This window comes from Achroia grisella, unplaced genomic scaffold, assembly GCF_030625045.1.
Source record: "Achroia grisella isolate CSIRO2021 unplaced genomic scaffold, CSIRO_AGI_Agris_v1 utg544, whole genome shotgun sequence".
NCBI lineage: Eukaryota > Metazoa > Arthropoda > Insecta > Lepidoptera > Pyralidae > Achroia > Achroia grisella.
The window spans coordinates 2,611,964-2,633,367 of record NW_026712929.1 but is presented as its reverse complement, the minus strand read 5'-3'; the positions used below and the strand labels follow the sequence as shown (position 1 = coordinate 2,633,367).

General features: G+C 30.6%; 1 protein-coding gene and 1 long non-coding RNA gene across 3 annotated transcripts in view; one reads left to right on the top strand and one right to left on the bottom strand.

Moving 5' to 3' along the window:
• LOC131847913 (homeotic protein ultrabithorax) overlaps positions 1-21,404 on the bottom strand; it is a 161,681-nt gene that overhangs the window by 71,240 nt on the left and 69,037 nt on the right. Inside the window, exon 2 of one of the 2 annotated variants that reach the window (XM_059197623.1) lies at positions 3,876-3,890. The exons of the other annotated variant lie outside the window; for it this stretch is intronic. Coding sequence (XP_059053606.1) covers positions 3,876-3,890 — 15 coding nt within the window. The remainder of the gene's footprint in view (positions 1-3,875; positions 3,891-21,404) is intronic. 2 annotated transcript variants of the gene reach the window in all.
• Positions 4,257-8,123, top strand: LOC131847914 (uncharacterized). The gene is made up of 3 exons (XR_009357740.1): positions 4,257-4,454; positions 6,914-7,066; positions 7,300-8,123. It is a non-coding gene; the product is annotated as an uncharacterized LOC131847914 (long non-coding RNA).

Here is a 21,404-nt window from a genome sequence, read left to right as displayed (position 1 = left end):
GTATTAACTTCTACAGAAGAGTACATAGTCCATATATGTATATGTGTAAACGTCATATTTTTTAACATCTAAACTGCCTAAAACTGTGCGTGACAAAAAATTCACAAACAACATTAATTTGTACAGACACTGCACGTACAAGAGCGTGAAATTAAATTTTCGTGTCGCTCCCGATTAATTTTTCCGTAGAAATTTCCCTTTCATGTTCGTTTCCTGTCATTTAATCTGGAACATTATTTATTTACTGGAACATTCTATAGATATATTTATTTTCTAACAACATTTACTATTTAGGTATTACTTATAAATACATCCTTAATTCAAATAGAGATATTGTTACTGTTGACATCGACCAAGACCAGTTATATGAAATCTAAATACATTTTATTCTTAATCAATCAATCTCGTAAAAAGATGTCACACATTTGTAAGTTTAATGCTTCACTTAAAGTAAGTAGGTACGTTTATCTATGGTGACATACAGTTATGTTTACATCTAATGTAACGTAAGTGTCTAACCTAATATCCTTTATTACCTAACTAGCTTATAATATCTGATTTGCACAAGTTTACTCACAATTAGGCCTGTGTATCACCAACTTCATGTGTTTCTCACTTAAACTACTCAACAAGCTTTTATTATTTTTTAGAACTTCAAAACACGAGCATTCCTCGACAAAGATATTCGAAAACTAAAAAACTTAAGCCGTTGATCGCTAGCTTGTTTTGCAGGTATAAAAGTTTTTTAAGGGGCGATGCAAATTTACCGCACTATCGTTAATTGAGGTTTTTATTTATGATATTTTTATATCATATTGACTTTCTCCCTAAACAATGGTATAAAAAGATATTTGTTATTGTTATTCGAACACACAACGAACTTTCTCCATGCACTATTGTCAACAAACGTCACTTATGTTGGCAACAATATTATGAATAGTTTAGATTTTTCAACTTAGTTTAGTTGTTATTTCTCCACCGATCGAGCTATCCGATCGACTTGACAATCGTAACCGTACTGAAAAACGGTATTCTTTTATCCAAAAATCTCCTAACGAGGTTAGTTTAGGCAAACTTTTGTGATGTGATTTTTTTGTGGCCTTTATATTTGGTTCCATATGAGTCCATACATTATGCTGTCCTTTCGATTCGGAAGAAACCACGTGAAAGGGTTGTGCCGTTCTTACCAACTCGTGCTGCGCAAGAGTGAGTGTGACACAAATATTTTCTAAACAACTCTACAGTTAGAACGGAGAACACGTTTGGAGAATAATTTGAATACCAAAGTGCAGATGGCTTCTTTTAACTGAGGGGCTTTAGGAACGCCGCCGATATACAAGTTAATTAAGGTTTGCCCATCAATTAAATATTGATTTCGATTGTTTCATTTTGCATATTAAGTTATTCTCATAATTTATATTCCAATTGTATTTTGTTAATTAAGACATATAATTCCTTTTTTAAGCTACTTTATGTACCATTAAGCACGTCGCTTCGCAAACCAGGTTTGACTCTCGGTCGCATCAATTTAGGAGAAAAAGATTACAATCAAAATTTATTGAGTCTATAATTAGTTGCATATGTAACTAAATGATGTTCTATTATAATTTCTAGCATCTTAAAAGAAGAAAAGTAGAAATCATACATTTGAGTAATTTGATTTTTATGCCGACAGATTACTTTTTAAATCTCAGAAAGAAACTGCCGTTTCTTCAAAATTAATATCCAGTCAAAATTATTAACTATATCTCTTAGCGTAATTTTTCCAATATTAAGGATATAAAACTAATAACGAGAATGTGAATAATTAATAGTCAATAATTGAACTACGAGGTCGTTTATGACTCTATAAATCATAAACCTCACTGAGAAACCAATACAGCCAAATCACCCAAATTCATATCTGGGACGATGCATTCATTCTGCGAACGGATTCACTGAGCGAAACACCAAAATTTATTGGGTTAGTAGTTGCCGTAGGTCGATAAAACTACTCACCGAGTACACAATGTCGTAAGTCAATAAATTGGGAAGAAAAAAAATAGAACTCTCGACATAATGAAACAGAGTAAACTTTTGCTTGATGATACTAGAAGGTTGTATGACTGAAAAGAGCAATGCGCAGTGCAATTTTGTGATATCTTTTTCACTCTCTCAATGGCAGAGCTGCTAGGCGACATACGGACGTTATAGTGTTGAATTAGCATATTTATTGCTAGTTACACGACAAAATAAATTTATCTTAGCCCATTGGGCTTGAGCCATATTCGACTTTTTTCTTTTCGTCACATATTCTAACTTCCGCTCGCTTGTTTGGTCTGAGTATGTAAATACGAAATGCGTAGAATTTATTTCAATATTCCAAGTTCAAAGGAAGTTGAAATAATGTAATTTTTAATTTATTGTCCTACTATAAATGATTACTTATTTATATTAATGATCATTTTAATGTAATATAAAATCAAATTCTTATATCCCTAATGTGGGTAATGAAAATTAGTGTATCTAAACAAGATTGTGACCGTGAATACATATCTACTTACAGGGCAAACATGTGCAGTCTGCGTAGTGTACTTAAACGCGTGGCTTCCTTATATAGGATCCTCCAATTCTCGGCGAGGCCAATTTAGATAACATATTTTTCTGAAATACTTCGAGTTGTTGAATGTTTTGGGTCGTACTCTAACCGAGATTCTCGTTTTACCTACCTAATACAAAATACATACATACCTATACCTACCTACTAAGCTACTGAGATTACACATGATGAAAGGGGGAATGGGATTGATAGGAATGTAGATTAATGACCTCATAGCAATGTACCAATTCGAGTTGGTATCGTGATTCGTGATAAGTTTCTGGTGAATTTGTCATGATGGCCTAACTGACCTGACCTCAAGCTCAACTTCCCATCCTACAATGGTGTTCCGCGCACCATTAGCGCAGGCAACTGCGGAATTTCATTATCATCAATTAAAAAAAATACATGGTCAGAAATAATATTAACCTTGAACTATATTTAATTCCTACATATAATACATATGTGCTTTAATAAATTATTTTATTTTATTAAAGAGCATTTGTTATCGAAGAAAGTTTTATACTAGATCATTATCAATATTTACAAAATATCCATATTGGATATAGAGGTGGTAACTAAGTAGAACTGGATTGGTGTCAATTGAATAGATTTGATCGAACGATACTAATGTAAAGCTAAGTAGGGAGTTGAAGTTGAATATATACCTATCTATTATAAAATATTAAATAATCATATATAGTTAAAAAATGCCTCTATCAAGTAATATATTTTTAAAAGCACTTTCAATTTACCTATAATAATCCATATGCTACATAATTTGAATAAATTATTTATTATTATTTCCAACTACTGTTACAATTAACTTCAGGTAAGTACCTATAAATAGGTAGTTGAAACTGCTGTTGATATTATAGGTAGTTTCACATTATGTAGGTATTTTTATGCTTATTAACTCCACTGTTATATGTATATATAAAGTATAGGGCGCTAATTTGAAATTTTGTAGGTTCTTACGCAATATATTTATTCATAATGAAGATATTAAAAAAGATGCCAATTGAAAATCTAGTATTTTTCTAAATTTGTTTCAGAAATGAATGCCACTGCCATGTTCGAATGCTCTTTGAAATACAGACAATGCAATAGTTTCGTCCTCTACAACAGCGGCACTTGTTGTCTGTCTGATTTATTGACTGTCTCTGTCTACCCCATTTTAGATTATAGTTATAATCTAATTTTGGCAATAGATAATTTTTATTATTAGGCAACCTCTCACGCCTTGCTTTGATTTCCTTATTAATATAAAGTCCTCATTTTTCATTGCAGTATTTACCTTCATAGAGTTTACCTGAAACAAAAGGAAATAAACATTAAAAATTAATTTTTTAATCCAACGTACGGCGCGCACCGTTCCAATTCATCATTATAAATAGGTAGCGTGATACTCTACCTGCCCTCAGCACATAACCGTGCGCATATACGCACACTTCGTAAACGCCTCTGACAAAACCGGTCCTAAACGCTGGCAGCATACAAATGTACTCGCGTCCCAATACATTCTCCGTCTTTCATCGGCGCCAAAACATCACATAAATCTTTCTCGCTTGCACACCCGAGCCAACTTCACGGCAATGCGCGCGTCGGCCAATCGGTATACGGCGTCCCATCGCCATATTGAATGACGCGACTAGGTCGCCCTCTGTACTAACTAATGTTCAAGTGGTGTTTCAGTGTTTTTAGAATTGTTTTTGTGAGTTTTTCGTGTTATTAATGCTTTTAACACATAATTCCAGTCACAAATAGTGATTTATACGTGTTTCATTCGTTTTTTATACTAATTTACTACTGCTAAAGTATTTTTGTGTGAAAATTACGAATGTTTTGGATCTCTAACCATACAAGGCTAAGTTCTGTACGGACAATGTTTTCTTTTCTTATTTATTTCTTATATTAAATCAGTTGCATACCTGAACAATGTATGTAAAATAGTATGAATACCATAAAATAATTTTTCATTAAAATTGTCAATAATGAGGCAACATACCTGTTGATTTTTATCTACTAAAACGTAATTATTTACACAATAACATTATGAAATCTTTAGTAATCACTCTTAGTTTATATGCATATAAACAGATATTAACAATTATAAAGATAATTAGAAATATCACACAGTCTCACCATGGCTTATTTTATTCATAAAAAACAATTTATCCATAACTGAACTGGCATATTCAAGAGCATGTCAAATTAGATAAAGTTGTTTATGTCACATTCCTAATGTAATGTATAAGTGAAAATTATTACAGCTAATTTAACGGTAACATATGAAATTCTACAATCTATAACAATAATGTCAAAAATCTAAATAACACTACAAATACACTAGGTATCTACTCACACAATCTATTTTTATTCATATTCGAATAGACAAATCCACTCACCGTAATGTTTTTATACATAATAAATATTAAGTACATGTTATGTAGAATTATAATTCCTAGTATTTTTTAATGTAAAATTATTGGCGACCGTCGGGCTTTATACCTATGCATCCGACGGCACGGCGCATGCGTAAAATGCGGTTTATTTTTCACCTTTAATACCTACTACAACATTATAAATTATTTATAAGATTTCTATACTAATATTTTTATTTTAAATCATTTAGTTATTTTTTTATTGTAGGTCGCTGGGTTTAAATTATTATAATATGGTATTAATTAATTGCATTTCAATTATAATACCTATATTAGAGTTGTAGTAGGTAGGTACGTCTTTAACATCAGAGAAATCATCAGTTTGTATTAGGTATGTTTAATAAAAAGGTTAACATATTCACTTATTATTTATAAAATAAATTAATATATTCCAATATCTGCTTTTAGAGATGATTCATATCTACCTAAATATTTCAATTGTAATGTTTATTTTGGTACAAATATACCGTAAACTTAAATTATTACTGCTTTAGTAGGCACCATCTACCATTTAGTAATATTAAATAGGTAGGTACTTTGTCTTAATACGGAAATGCATACTTTTATCATTTGCACTAAATTCAGTATCTTTAATAAGATCACATTTATTAAAATTAAAACTCTCAATAGTAGGTATCGTTACGACATAAAAACTATTTCCTTAACTTCATTTTATCAGAGTTAACTAGAATATTGGCTGAATTCCGTTGAAGTCAAAGATGGAGATAAAACTTGAGTGCACATTGTGCGATATTGTAAAAGTTCAACGTTGCATTGAACGACTTTGAATCCTAAATAGGACACTGATGCATAGCTGCATCTGCATAGAAAAAACTTTGGACCAGTGAGAAATGCGTACGGGAATTTAGTTTTCATTGCAACGTTTTTGTTTGTTTGTTGTTTGCGGATTTTTTTGTTTGTACTATTTGTTTATTTTCCTTTTATTTTATCGAATAGATAGGGAGAAATAACATTTATCTGAAGCAGATTTAATTGGTACTTTTTAGGTTTGATTTGATTTGAATATGATTTTAAGGTATATAAAGTACCTAAGTACCTAGGTACCGTACATTTCCAAAAGTTTGGAGCCTCACTTGAATTGTTTTTTTATTGGTCAATAAAACCGCAAAATAACCTACTTCATAAAGAAAAGTATGTTTGGTCATCAAAAATACCAAATACATCTTTTGATAATTCGCACATGAGAAGTATATAGGTGCCTAAGCATTGTTATTCATGGCCAATGTGATATGATAGCACCCATCTTGCTTAACCAAAATTTTGTTTGGTTTTGATTTTCAATCGCGCAAGTAAGTTGTTTCGGATCACAGATAAAAATGTTATATACTCGAGTATTGTTATGTTCAAATTCTTCTAACATAGATGAACGACATGTAATTTGAGTCAATATTGTTTATTAGTCGTGACCACAGTTTATTACATTTACAATTATTTAGAAATTGACATAGCATATTAGGGGAAATAAAAGCTAAGGTGATAGTCATCTTTACACATTTGCATTTCGTACACATTATTAATATAACTGTGTTCAATAAATTACTGACTGGAGTACAATAATGTCAATCTCGGTAGGTGTCAGCAGTTTATTTAAAAACCATCATGGTCAGATTTTCAACCAAAGTGCAGTTTGGTTGAAACTGTACAGTTTAGTTGAAACATAAATGTTAAGGGAAACCTATTAGTGTTAAGGGCCGACTAAATATATTAGGAAATGTGAACTAAATAGGCAGATATTTTAAAATCATATTTACCAAACTGGAGGTCCTACCTAATTATAATTTTATACAATAACTTTAGTGATATATTATATTCATGTGATGATATTTATAGTTGCTAACTATTTACTCTCAACGCAATGCTTGCATTACAGAGATAAAATACGCTGCCAAGTCTTAGCCGAACAAAAGAAGCGAAACGAAAGCAGAGATTTACTGTGGAAATTTTGGAAGTCAGCCGGCACTGCGTTGTGGTGGCTTGCATTAATCACGCGATGGAAAAATATCTCGATTTCCAACAAACTTCTGTAAGGAGCTAGATGCTATAAACATTTCAACATTAAACTTTCAGTACAATAGGATCGTAACAGTAGAGAAAACATAGCATACATTAATTGGAAAACTAAATAAAAAAGCGTAATAACATATAAATTGCAATGTAAACAAATGGGCCGGACTTAAGCCTACTTAAACAAATTTACAACGTTTCTAAAGGTGACCCAAATTACCATGAAAAAAGTTTAACAGCCCTTTATTTTAGTACAAACAGAGGCTGTTCGTGGGAATCCCGTGTAATCCGGCCACTTATCACGCGTGCAAAATGCAAATTCAGCGGTGGCTGGCGTACGCAGAATTAACGAAAACGCGCGCCGGACCGGGATTGGTACGTCAGTGAAATTATCAAAGTTTGCAAGTAACATTATCAAAGGATAAACAAGTAATCTAAAGTGTGCCAAGCCCAAACTACATCTAAGTAAGTACAAGAACGTTCTAAATTGCGGGCTTAATTTTAAAGAGTTTGTTTCATTATACGTTCGGTATACCCATAACTACTTATTGTCACAGATTTCAAAAAGTAATTTTCAATTTCAATGCATATTTTGCAATGTTTTTTGCAAATTCTGTGTTGGATGCTGTCCCTAAATTCGTAAATCGATTAAAGTTGTTTTAAGCAATATAATGACAAAATAGATAGGTAAAAAAAATTCTGTAAATTGAGGGTTTCAAAATCAAGCGTATGGGATACTGCAGTGAATTTGGATATACACTTACGAAGTTTACCTTTACCTTACCTTTGTCTGATATGCATAGTCCTCAAGAAGAACAATGCACAATGAAAAATACTATAAGTGTCAAAGTATATAGTACTATGATCACCTTTGGAGGATGGCTACCACTTGAGAAGTGACATGAGCCTTCAGCTTTTTAAATATTCCAAGTAAAAAAGAAGTTTGCATTCTCTGAAACCGGCATGCATACATGAAATCAGTTACTCGTATAAATGTGGATGAAGTAAAATAATGTAAAAGTTAAAAAATATCTTTTGGAATTTGGTTCTGTGGAGCTATAAGATCTGGTATTATAATGGAGAAAACTTACTTACAATTACTTAATGAAAAACGAACCTAATTTAGTTTTGTTTAAAGCCTATACAAAACTAAACTGAGTATAAAAATGTAGGTAGGCAATGAGTAATTCATTTTTAAACGATATACATAAGAATTTAGCAGTATATTAGCGTGTTTAGAAGCTATACACTTAGCGACTGCCCGCTTTTCAATACCTCTACACAATATTGATTAGGTTCTGAGAAAAACTTGGCACGCCAGTGCAATATCTACTGCATAATATGGAGTATATATTTATACCAACGCGAGTATTATGGAGTGATTATGTGGATTTTGATAAAAATATTTTATGTTCTTTCAAACGAGGTAGCTTTCGTCTGAAATTAGTAAAGATCTACAACATTATACTTGATTTCTAAATATTTCTATAGAAGTTTCATAACACTTCAGTAAAATCAATTCACACAAGAACTTGGACACTCTTTATAAAATCAAAGGCGTGTATGAAATACTCTTGAGGAATGGCGTTAGACACGCTACTGTCGCTTACAAACTAGAAAAACAAGCTGTGAAAAATAGCTAGTCCAAATGCCAAGTGTGCAATGACAGTTACACTAAATACTACACATACTTATAAGTAGCTACCTATATACGTACCTACCCTTATTACGTACTTAACTAGTTGATATTAGGGAAAATACGTAAGTTCTACATATAACACCTACCTACTCATATATATAACTTTGATTCGTATTATGTAAAAAATAAAGAAATGAAACTTTGCTGAATATAAATAAGATAAGAAATATCATAACATTTTTCTTTTTTATAATTTTAAGCAGAATAAGATATAAAAAGTTGTGCAGTTCTGTAGCAATACAGATGTTTTTCTAAAGAATCATTTAACTAAACGGCAAAATTGATATTTTAATAAAATCGCGTATAACCGAATGTTTTCATAAATGTAGATAATATAAATAATTCAAACATACTATGTTTTAGAGGTAATTGAAATTCAGCACAAATAGCCAAATTGTAATGAAAAGTATCTAGTAATCAGTAAAATAATATTTTACAAGTAATTACTTTATACATGTACCTACATTGTAAGCAATATATACTAATCTAATATAAACAAAATCTATGTAAATCATAATTAAGTCCTAAGCTTGATACTTTAGACGGGGCATTAATTTCACAAGTACCGTGCCGCTAATCTTCGCCCATTTCCACCGAGCTATGGTCTGCCGAAACCCAAAGCTTAACGCTTGTTTGTTAGCTTTAATACGCGTTTAACACCTGCCTTTTAAAATTATGTAATGTGTGAATTAGATAAAGTAGGTTTTTGTGTGGAGTGCTGATCGATATAGGGGTGAATGTAAGCGTTCGCTGAAACGGCCACGCACGATTGATTGATGGAGATCGAAAAGTAAAGAAATATGCAAGGTTAAATCGAAATCATGAATAATTCTGTAACATTGTTAGGCGGGGCTAATGTTATTAAAAGAATATTTTTATTTAATATACTGTTAAGAAGCAGATTTAGAGCGTACATATTTTATATATAGAAGGTATAATTATGGGTAAAATGACTGATTAAAATCTGCTGGTCAAGAAATGATCGAATAATAATGATGAAATGATAATGAAACTAATAAAGGGCCCCAAACTGGACATAATTGCATTTTTACTTCTTCCAAATCTATCAAGGAATCAAATTATTGCTGTTGATGATAGATTTGACTGTTTTGTGACTTCAAGTGAAATTAATTAAAACTTTGGTATATATTGAAGTACTCGGCACTGTATTTAAGTATTGTATTCTATAATTGATCACGAGAGCTTTAGTAGCGGTACAGTCACACTATCTCAGTTGGATAATTTCCAAGTTTTGCGTAGTCAGACGCCATTCATCCGCGAGAATTAAACACTGCTTATACAATCTGTTTTATACAGTATTTGTATTAGTATAGTCATTACGTCCCATATTAAAAGCCATATAAAGTTCTTATATACAACAGGCCATTTTCAATGAATTTGGGTCGGCACTTCATTTTATTCCAAAGCTGATATAGAGATAGTGAAAGAAATAGGTATAAGAGGGTATAAAAATAGTAATTGTCATGTTATAAATATCATATTGCATCTTATCCTTAATGAACCCAATATTCATTATCATGTCATAAAAAATTTAGAGCCTTACTATTGTATCTTGAATAACCTTTATAAAGTTTTGCACACCGTCTGAATTCCGATGAACGCGGGTTCAATTCCTCGCACTGTTCATACATATGTATGATTGTTTGTATCAATCTGGGTATTTTCTGTATATATTATATGTGTTTACAAAAAAAATGTATTTATGTAGGCATTTATATTAGTTATGTGGTACACAATGTATAAATATACGTACATTTTCATTACATTAATTTATATTACCATACATATAAGTAGATAACCTAAAAAGATTTAGTTACACGTATGGAGAATCAATTCATAACTAAAATAGCGCTCTAAACTTGATCAATAGTTTGACAGACATGCCTTTTGTTAATTCAATTCACGTAATAAGAAATAAAAATAACATGTATGCAGTATTTATAAGTATGTAGGTTAAGCAAGGAAGACAAACACGTCAGATAACACTATCTTTCATGTTAACGTTGAGTAATTAATGAGTAATGAACGCGTCCTTATCGCATGTTTTAGCAACTGACAACCTCAAACTCGCATAAATTTATTTCAATTAATAAACACACTATTTAAACAAACTCTATAATAATGGCACTTATTAACATTTTATTATATCATTATTATATAATAAAGTTATTGGGTGTGTCTTATCAATCTGTAGGTGTAAAGATCAGAACTTTGCATGTTTTTTTCTCTTATTTCAACATTTATGTTTTGATAATGATATCGTTATTACATAACAGAGGTCTTTAATGGGAAATTTGACAATTTATAAGTAAACACTAATGCTAATGTGTCTTTATAAATATGCTAGCTGCACCTGTTCAGATTTGTAAGGGAAAATATAAAAAAATAGTCTCATATTTTATTGTAAAGGGATATTTTTTTGATTTGATTTGTTGATTTTCTATAACATCCAGAAATACCATAACAGATTTCTAGTTTCCATTCATAAATCAAACTTTCATTACTACATACTTCACTAATTTTCTCTGCTTTGGAGTTAAAGTTATTAAACATTGAAAATTGACATATTTAATCGAAATAAAATCACTTAGTATATTATTTATATATTGTTAGTTTAAAAATATAAACAATAGGTAAAAATTTACGATAAAAATATAATAAATTTAACGTAATTTTATTAATTCCACCTGTATTTTGTTGCCTGTCATTATCAGATAGGAGGTTTACTAAGGCCCTACGTACACAAGTAAACTGAGGGGTCCTTAAAGCTACTTATGCGAAAGCACGCCAACCCACAAATCTATTTAACGCAGAATGTATCCGTATTTACAATATTTCTATTACGATAAATTGGTAGTCTAAATTTGGCCGGTTTAGCTCAGGTGAACGCATATCTGCATATTTATGAAACCGCGAAAGCCTTAAGGGGAACGTCTCGGTTTTAAAAATGGCGGAAAACGCTTACGTTTTTTTCCGCAAGTTTTTAACAAGATCCACCTTATTTATGCTGTACTAGGGGGTACGCAAAGATTTATTGTGGGGAAACGTGACGAATCGGGGAAGTTAGCTAAAGATACGTTTACGTTGAATTTAAATTGGCTTTTTTATAACTTTATCTGATCCACTCGAAATGGGACTTCGGATCTTTGAATTGCAAGACGTGCGTCTAATTAGATAAAAATCATAAACAATACTTTAGGGTTGTTCTACTTTATAGACTTTTACTGACTTTATATATGAAATTCATATGTAATTTATTGTATTTACAAATATTACAATACCAATTACGACTTACCTGTATCTATAGGAATTTGGTTAAGATTACTGTACTAAATTTGTATAGACATAGATAGCAGTCAGCAATTACTAAAATTTGTGAAATACTATAAATACCATAATAAATGTATTACTGAAACAAGTTCTGAAAAGCAAATATATGTTGTGTCGAACCTTAATGAAGATAAGAAGGTGACAATATCCAAACACCATCTAAATAAAATCCATTTTAAAAATAGTGGCTTAAACTGATTTAATATTTAATATAGTAGTGTAGTTTATTTACAATATTATCAGTACATTACAGTACAAAATCTATTGGTTAGGTATTCCGGGAAACGAAAGAGAGCTATAAATTATAATTCATAGAATAGAGTCTAATGCAGTTACATAATAAATTATCTTTGAGTTAGCAGTTTGATATGAAAATTGAATGCAATTGGCCTATTTAAAACAATTACTGTTAATATCTCAACCACCCTATAATGAGTTCTGAATTTCATTTACTAATAAATAATAACCCGTTTATTTACCGCCCATTGTATGTAAGTAAGACATATTATATACGTATAGGTATAATTATAGGCCTTGTCTATAGTGTACCTAGGTAATTGCCTAAACACTACGCCGTAGGGCGTATCTAGTAATAGGCTAAAATTGCAGATCAAATTAAGCAATTAATATTATTATATCGTAAACTTGAAGTAGAGTAGGCATAATAATTATATATTTATGATTCTAGTAGTATGTGGGGAATAACAGGTATAATACATATTTATTGACAATGACACATTTTTACTTAGCTTTTGAAATTAATTTAGCTATAGTATTTTATAATGTAATATAGTGTCCATATTGGTAACATAAATAAAAGTTCAAAAGAAAAGATAGATTATTAGGTGTAGTAGGTAGGTAGGTACTTTAATTGCATTTTACTTAATGACATCGTTAATTATAATAATACATTATTTATTTAATATCGTAAGTATAAATATATTTTTACAGAGTTTTTGAGCACCTGAAGTCATTTAAATAAACATACAATTTAATATGATAATAATAAAATACAATAATAATATAAATAATTAAATGATGGTGGAGAATACACAAGTACCAGTTAAATACTTAAAGACTATTATTTTAACGCTTTATGTAAGCAGATATTGTAAGGGTCATGTTTTCCATAACATCTTGTAATGTACCCAAAATAATTTACGAAAAAAAATCTTATTTTAATTCATATTTTAGACCTATTTATATGATTTTTACTTGGAATATCTGCAATCTTCTCTGCCTATTATTGAATAAGCGTTTTTAATTTACCGTACAAAATTGCAGTGGATGTCCACAATTCTACCAATAGTCGCGCACGACATTACGTTTACCCTCCAAGGAAAATAAAAATGCATCTCCATACAAGCGTATTTTGCTTCTGTAACATTATATGCTCGTGACCATAAAATCGTAGAATACCGTGTTGTTACCGTCAATTACAAAAGCACACAATTACTTATCACACAGATTCTCTTATTAATTTTAACAAATAGCTCATATATACCCATTTTAAAATTTATTTCAATATTTTGTTACTGTCTACTATTCTAATCTCAAATTAAGAAAATAGCTTCGAAAGTAAAAATAAAAGATTTAAATAATAGGTAGCTAAAAAAGTTTATTACATTTAACGTATTGGGGTAACATTTTAAAATACCGTCCTATAATTAATCTACGTCTATATTTGGTATAAATTTGCAACTTATGTCACAGCAATTAAGATTCAACAATAAAACGTCAATCAATGATTACGTCCGTCAATGCATCTGTCACAATTCCTAAGTTGTTATTATCAAACTACCATTTCAGCATGAGCTCCATAACGAACACTACATCTTGGTATACATTCCATACTAACTGTTTCAATACAAGTGGGCTCAAGTTATACTGGTGTCTTATCGTAGTGCAAATCAGTCAGAGGTTATGTGAGGTCGTGCGTGTGATATGATAAGCTACCCATTGCGTTGACAACGCAGTGTTGTCATATAATCAATTATAATTATGTGTGCAAGCCAGTGATTGCGGTTTCTAAATAAATATTTGTCTTGGGTATTTTCTAAAATAATAAAATATTTATTTCCACTCGAGAGAATTTCAAAATTTCTATAAATTTTCACGAATGATACAATATATACTTTTCAAGTGTATGCAACACTATTTTATTTATTTTTGTTGTTTAAAGATTACCACTTATATTACTATAAAAATATAAGAAAATAAATAGGTATAGTGATTATTATAAAAAAGTATAGATATCTATTTACAATCTCTTGTACAGTCCTGTAGAAATATGAAGTACCTATCTCAATTAAATACAAATATGTTCTATGTAATAAATTCTACCTCAAATACCATAAATAATTATTCTGGACTACCTCCCTGGCTTTAGTATGGATATTTCAAATATTACACAAAACTCTTAACGAATTAGACACCTAAACCTTCCTCAGGAGTCGTTTTTCAGATTATCGTGAACATACAGAGATATATAGATATATATTATATTCTGTAGGTATATACAAAACACAAGATAATCTATAAATATAATGAATAAATATAAAAACCTGATAAAATATTAATTGATGTTTTCGCCGACTTTATATCACTTAGTACATATATATATATATAAATACACAGTAGTTTTTTCTATAAGTTACATTACTGAGTGTAATGTAGTATCGTTGTGCTTATAAATCTATAATTGCGCGTGACTGTACTATTAATAATTAAACAAACAAACCGTGCTCATGCTTATTACAATAGATACTTGTGTAGCTACGGTTACTACAAAGGACCGACGTACAAACATTTATAAGCATAGGAGCAATAACTAACGAATGATTTATAATTATAACATACCACTTAATTAACAATGAACGATTTATTGCATACAAAACACGATAAAGGTGTTTTCATTATATTAGTAAAATTATTTTAACTTCTAACGTTATCATTACTACTATACATAACTTTATTTGTTTATAAGTTTGTTACCTCTTGACTCAATCAGTAGTCAAATATTACTACTGATTGAGTCAAGAGGTGAAAAATATTAAAGCCTAGTAGGCTTTAATATTAAAATTTTAGGAAAAATATATGTATGTAGTGGAGTTCAAACTACATTACATATATCTTTCTATATATACTTCCAAATCAATATGGATAACTATAAATGCAAAATGTTATCCAAGTAACTCAATCGGACTCGTGACCAAAATTGCAGATAAACTAGTAACATTATGTAATATAGTAGGTATGTAATAATTTCATTTATATCATAACCTAAACTCACAGTTTAAAACATTTTTTATGTATATACATTATATTTTTATTATGCTTTTTGTTATAACGGAAAATAAACGTTAATTAAAAAGCACCTAAGGAGAACCGCTCAACAATTAGTCGGCGAACAAAGAATCCTCATTAAAACCACGACGGCTAAATAATTGCAGGCAGTAACTAACTGAAAACTAAACTTTAGATAACTACAGTAAAACAAACAGAAGTGACAAAAGCGTGTAATTGCGGTTAAGAAAAGTGCAGCGGTGTCGTTTGAAAAAACGAAAAAAATAACGTTAACGACATTAAGTTAAGGGCAATTTTTTATTTCTTACCTGTGTTATATTTAAGTAATGAATAAAGATTAATTTTAAAATAACAAAAAATATATTACGTACGTACTCGTATTCTAAAAACTAAAGCATGCTACAAGAAACTTATCAACAACTTCAAAAAAGGTGAGCGTTCTCAATTCGACTGTATTTCATTTTCATATATTTATTTTTTATTTCTTAGAACTTTTATTGTATATTAACCTATTTAGATGATTATTTTTTTATTTGGTACTGGTGCTTGATAATGGGTATGAAAATAAGTAGACGTTAGTACCTATTCCTAAATTGGAATAGTTAAAAAAAGAGTCGATTATGAAACTAAAACGGTAAAGAAAGAAGAAAGAAAGACGTAATGGAGTCACCCGAAAACTTAACCAAGATAATGAGCTCGTAAATAGCTTCATGTATAATTTATTAGATGCAGTTTTTTTCCGCTTAATTTGCGAAAGGAAAGATATAAAGACTATTTATCTTAAGATAAGATGCAAGAATTTCGTACGACTAAGAATAGTAAGAGAAATAGTTAAGTAGGAATATTCATAATTATAGTGGCTTATAAACGTCGGCGAAAGAGTTAAATATTTAAATACAGTAAGAACTACTGATTACAGCAATATGAAATCTGTCAAATAGGTAAAATATTCAGAGGTGAAAAACAATGGCATACAAAATAGAATTCAACATATGTCACAATTGTATCGATACGCAAAGAGATTATGTATGAATTATGTAAGCCAGCTGCCGGTGTTAGTTGCAATGAATAAAGCAGCACCTTTTTAGTGTATCAATTGAATTCTGTATTATGTCTCGAATGCATCCGATTTTAAACTCTATCACTAGATATACTCAAAGAAATAATTAATATTTTCAATTGGTAAACATAACTTTCCATACATATATGCATATAGTATTTCTGTCCTACTGAAATCGACCTCACAAAAATTTTGTTATTTGATCCGTACCCGTTAAAAATTCCATTCGAAATTTGAATTTTAATAAAACAACATGTATTCATACGTCACATCATTCCTTGTTGTACGGCCTCTATGCTCACAATTTATGTCTCTCGTGGGAGACGAAGAGTAATGCCGGCACAGGGAGAAAAAGTAAAAAAAAATTGCTACGAGTCGGTCGACAAGTTCAGCCAATTATAACTGACAAGCGGCGCAGGCGCGCCCGCCCGTTTAATTTCAAGCCTTCAAGCTACGACATGTAGTAATTCTTAACAATACCTTTTTCTTCGTTAAACACGTTAATGAATGCCATTTTACAAAATACATTTAATTAATTCGAAACGTTTACTATCGAGTGTAAACTTGCATAAAACAACAAGACATATACTGTGCAAAACTGGTAATTGAAAAAATGAATAATAAAATTCTCGCACGTTAAATTTTTAATATTCTATTATGTGCCTTCCACCTTCATTACAGGTATGTTTGAAAAGTTAAAAAGTGCCTTGGAATGAATCATGGCGTGCGATCCCCATGAAATATTACACCGAAGCTGGCACCATAAAGCAAACGGCGTGGCACAGCCGATACAACGATAGCGACACTACGAACTCGACAGACACCAGAGAACTCGACTGTCTGAGTGCACATACAGGTTGTTTCAACATACACAGAATTTAAAACAATTTTTCTTCGACTTAATTACCGAACAATTGTCGATTATTTTTATAAATTACAATTAGTTATTAATCGAACAATTATTATTAAATTTATTATGCAAATAATGAAAATGACGCGGTAGGTAGCTACCACGTCATTAGAAAACTCGCGGAATCCAATAACCAAGCAATTACCACATTCTGATACTTGTTTACCTTCAACAATCAATCGTTTCATTTGCCTAGATTAGAATACGACCGAAGCATAAATTATAATCTATTATGAAATAATTTATTCATGATTCTATCCGTCTAATAATGTGGAAACGTAACTCAAGCGGATAAGTAGCCAACATTTATTTAAATCGAAAAAAGTCCCGTTTGTAACTATCATTTATAGAATTTTGTTTTTTAATGTATTTGTAACAGTGATACGCATGAATTATTATGTTATTATTACCTTGCCATTAACCTATTACTTAAGGGGGTGCAGTATGTCGTCTACCTATGAATTATTGCGTATCCAAAATAAATTTTATCAGTCTCTATCTCTATCAACTATCTAATCAAAACACATTTTGAGCTATGAAACACGAGAGTTTAGTAAAATAATAATACAAGTTTCAGATAAAAAAATGCGAAATAAATGGAACCACCTGTGTGCAACTCCCACATATTTTACTCACCAACACAGGGACGTAATGAAGCAATTATATATCGATATTTTTATGCATAAAATACTTGGCGGATATCTGGTCGGGCCGCGTCGGAACGTACAGAAATAAAACAAAGCGAGAGGTTATTGTTGGCCTGGGTAGGTGTGTGCCCGTCTCGGTTATCGAGCTTTTAACCCGACGCGCGACACGTCGCAACATCGACACGATTTATCGCCTTACTAGCCCACTACTCATTCGTATTTTCCCAGTGGAATAAATACCATATAAATAAGCAAAATTATTGAAAACAAAATTTGATGACATAGATTTATGCATATAAAATATACATGTGAATAATATAAAACTGTTTTATATACAAAGTAAATTTTAGTGTATTTTAATGTTAGTATAACATATTTGTTTCATTATTTCAGCAACGATAGATTATATTTATCATATATCTTAGAAAAAACCTTTGCTGTTCTCAGATTTTAATTGACTTTTATTTGTATTAGCTGTCACGATCATTTGTAGGTATACCTGATAAAAATATATTTCAAAACAATTATATACTAATATAAAAAAAAAATTCACTTGAGAAAATAATAAAATAGGACAGATGAGACGAAATTGCATGTGATGAAACTAAACAGAACAGTCTGAAATAGACCCACGCACATAGGACGTCCTCCAAACTGCAAACTCTATACTGGTGGCAACCCTAATTAAAATTGACTTAACTCAAGCGGCACACTAAACGGGGTGTTTAAATGATTATGTGTTATTTCAACGACATTACGGCCATTTTTGTTATTGGCATAACACCTTTGAAATGCGGACGTCGTGTCGGCTTCTCTGTGAGATTAACAAGGTATTCGACATGTTTCATTGCATACAATTACTGTTTGTTCTTCTCCTGAATGCGCGGCTGATGAATATGTGTGATAAGGACAGACAATGTCGATGGAGACGTTTTGTCGGATTGTTTTATGTTTTCTGATACAACGTTGACGTATGCACACACCGTCATTTCGGAACATATTACACCATGTAGTATTTAAGCAACATTTTTTTCAGCCCCGACACAAAAAGCAAAATTATAATTATGTTACTCTATATGTCCACATCGAAGGCACTGGCTGGCACTGGCAAATGCGATTTTTTAATTTGAAAGCTGATTTAATCATACTGGCATTTCAGATACATTAAACTAAAATTGATTGTCAGTGTTCATTAAAACATTTTAATTATATTTTTGTATAACAATTGTTAGATAATTTGGTTTACTTGTTCAAGAATGGAAAACACATAATTATAGAAATAATATTAATAACTCTGTTTTGAATTGGTCCTCTTAATATTTCACATTTATACCTAACAAAAGTTTATTTATGTATCATCTGCTGATAGACCAGCTAAGGGCCTAGTAGATCATTTAGATATATCTTATTCGCTACAATTTGTGCTTTAACATGCCCGCAGTTCTTCACGATTTGCTATCTCATTTCCTCGTTTTTTTTTATTTAATATATGTACTTTCTTTTTAACATCTTATTATCCAAACCTATAACATGTTGTTTTATTATTTTATATACCTACATAGAGCCAAGAAGGTAGGTGTTTTTGTCAACGGACGACCATACCTGTTTATTCATTGGGAAATTGTAGCGTATTCTATATGTTAGGTTTTCTATTTCTACAGATAAAACATAGTCAGTGTATTCGATGATGTTTGTAATTTTATGAGTATTTTTTAACTTGCTAATTAATTATTTTCTGAGAACTAAAACTAGTTTATATGTAATTTAAACGACGTGTAAGCATTATTCAAAAGATTTATAAGCATCATATATCATACAGTAATATGTAACAGCTCTTAGAATTAACTAATGTCTCTCTCAGGAACAATGTTTTAAGTCTGAGCATTGTCTGCTATTACCCTAAGGAATTAACTTGAAGATGAATAGTAGACTAGTGTAGTAGTTAGTATTATATTTCTTGTTCTTTTGTTAAGTTATCTAGCCCCCTTCTGATAGCATGTTATATAACTACTTATTCTGTTTAGTTAGTTTTCGTATCTTTCAGCATAAGTATCATTAATTCGTAACTCATTATTTTAAAATGACATGTAAAAATTTTAATGATGTCAAATGGTATCAAATTAGAATGGATTGTGATAAATATATTAAAATTTATCAATAAAATGCAGTAGGTAATGGTGTGTGACATATGACCCTGTTTCTGTTTTAGTGAGGTATTATTTTTGTTTCTTCAATCTTAATGTCTTAACGGACAATTAAATATCAATTATTGAGAATAACATGAGGTAATTACTGTATAATATTATAATGAAGGAACTCTGTTATCGTACAATTATAGAAATAGATTTATTATTCTGTTGCATCCAAATTGGAATTGTGGCATGTTTCATGTTTACCTATCATTTAATTACATCAATGGTACATCATGCCGTAGTTTAAGTAGAGAAATATTTTTCTGTTTTAGTGCTTAGTTCCAATCTATCTGACCTTGCCAACATATGTGTATTAAGTAAGTAGATATACAGCCATTTATTGGCCAATATTAATTAACTTATGTAATACATAAAAAAATGTTAGTATTTTATTAGGTATTCTATAATGGAACATAATTTGTGTCACATTGGCCTGTTGTGTCATGGGCAGTGTCAGTAGGCTGTCTATTAGCCTATCGACATTCTCGACACTCCGTGATCCACGACCCAGCCTCAGGCTCTCCTAGATCCATCATTAGGTGTCTGTCTGTACATCACTAACATTGTTGTACCGAGAAATTGATGATTGTGGAACTACGTGCATAACTGATTTATTTAATATTAAACTCATATTTTAATGTAAAAGTAGATGTTATGCAGTTCATTTTGTGTAGGCGTTTAAATAATACTATACTGTTAAGTGATTTTCTTGTAATATGCTTAGTAACCGTTTGGTTTAAGTGAAACTGCTGTAGGTAGGTAATTCTATATCATGTCTTGTAAAATTATCCATATTAGGTACATTATAAATTTATAAATAATACTATAATATTATTAATATCTACAGACAAAAGGTCCTACATAATATCAACGCTGGAAATGCAATCATAAACTGTATAAATATACATTTATACAATTATTATTTAATTATAATATTTCATAAATTTCAACAGGGATATATACACATATATTATACATATGACAAACAAGCATATGTATGTGAGCACAATTTTCTCATACATACTCGTACGAATCAAACTCTTTAAATCAGCAACACAAGAAGGAAATCTACAAAGGACCCCCAACAATAATAAAGATTCTTTATTGGTTAACGTTAGTGATAAAGCAGTAGGTATCCACACTTCCATTCATTCCATGTTCTGATAAGATGGCCCGAATACTGGCTGGACAT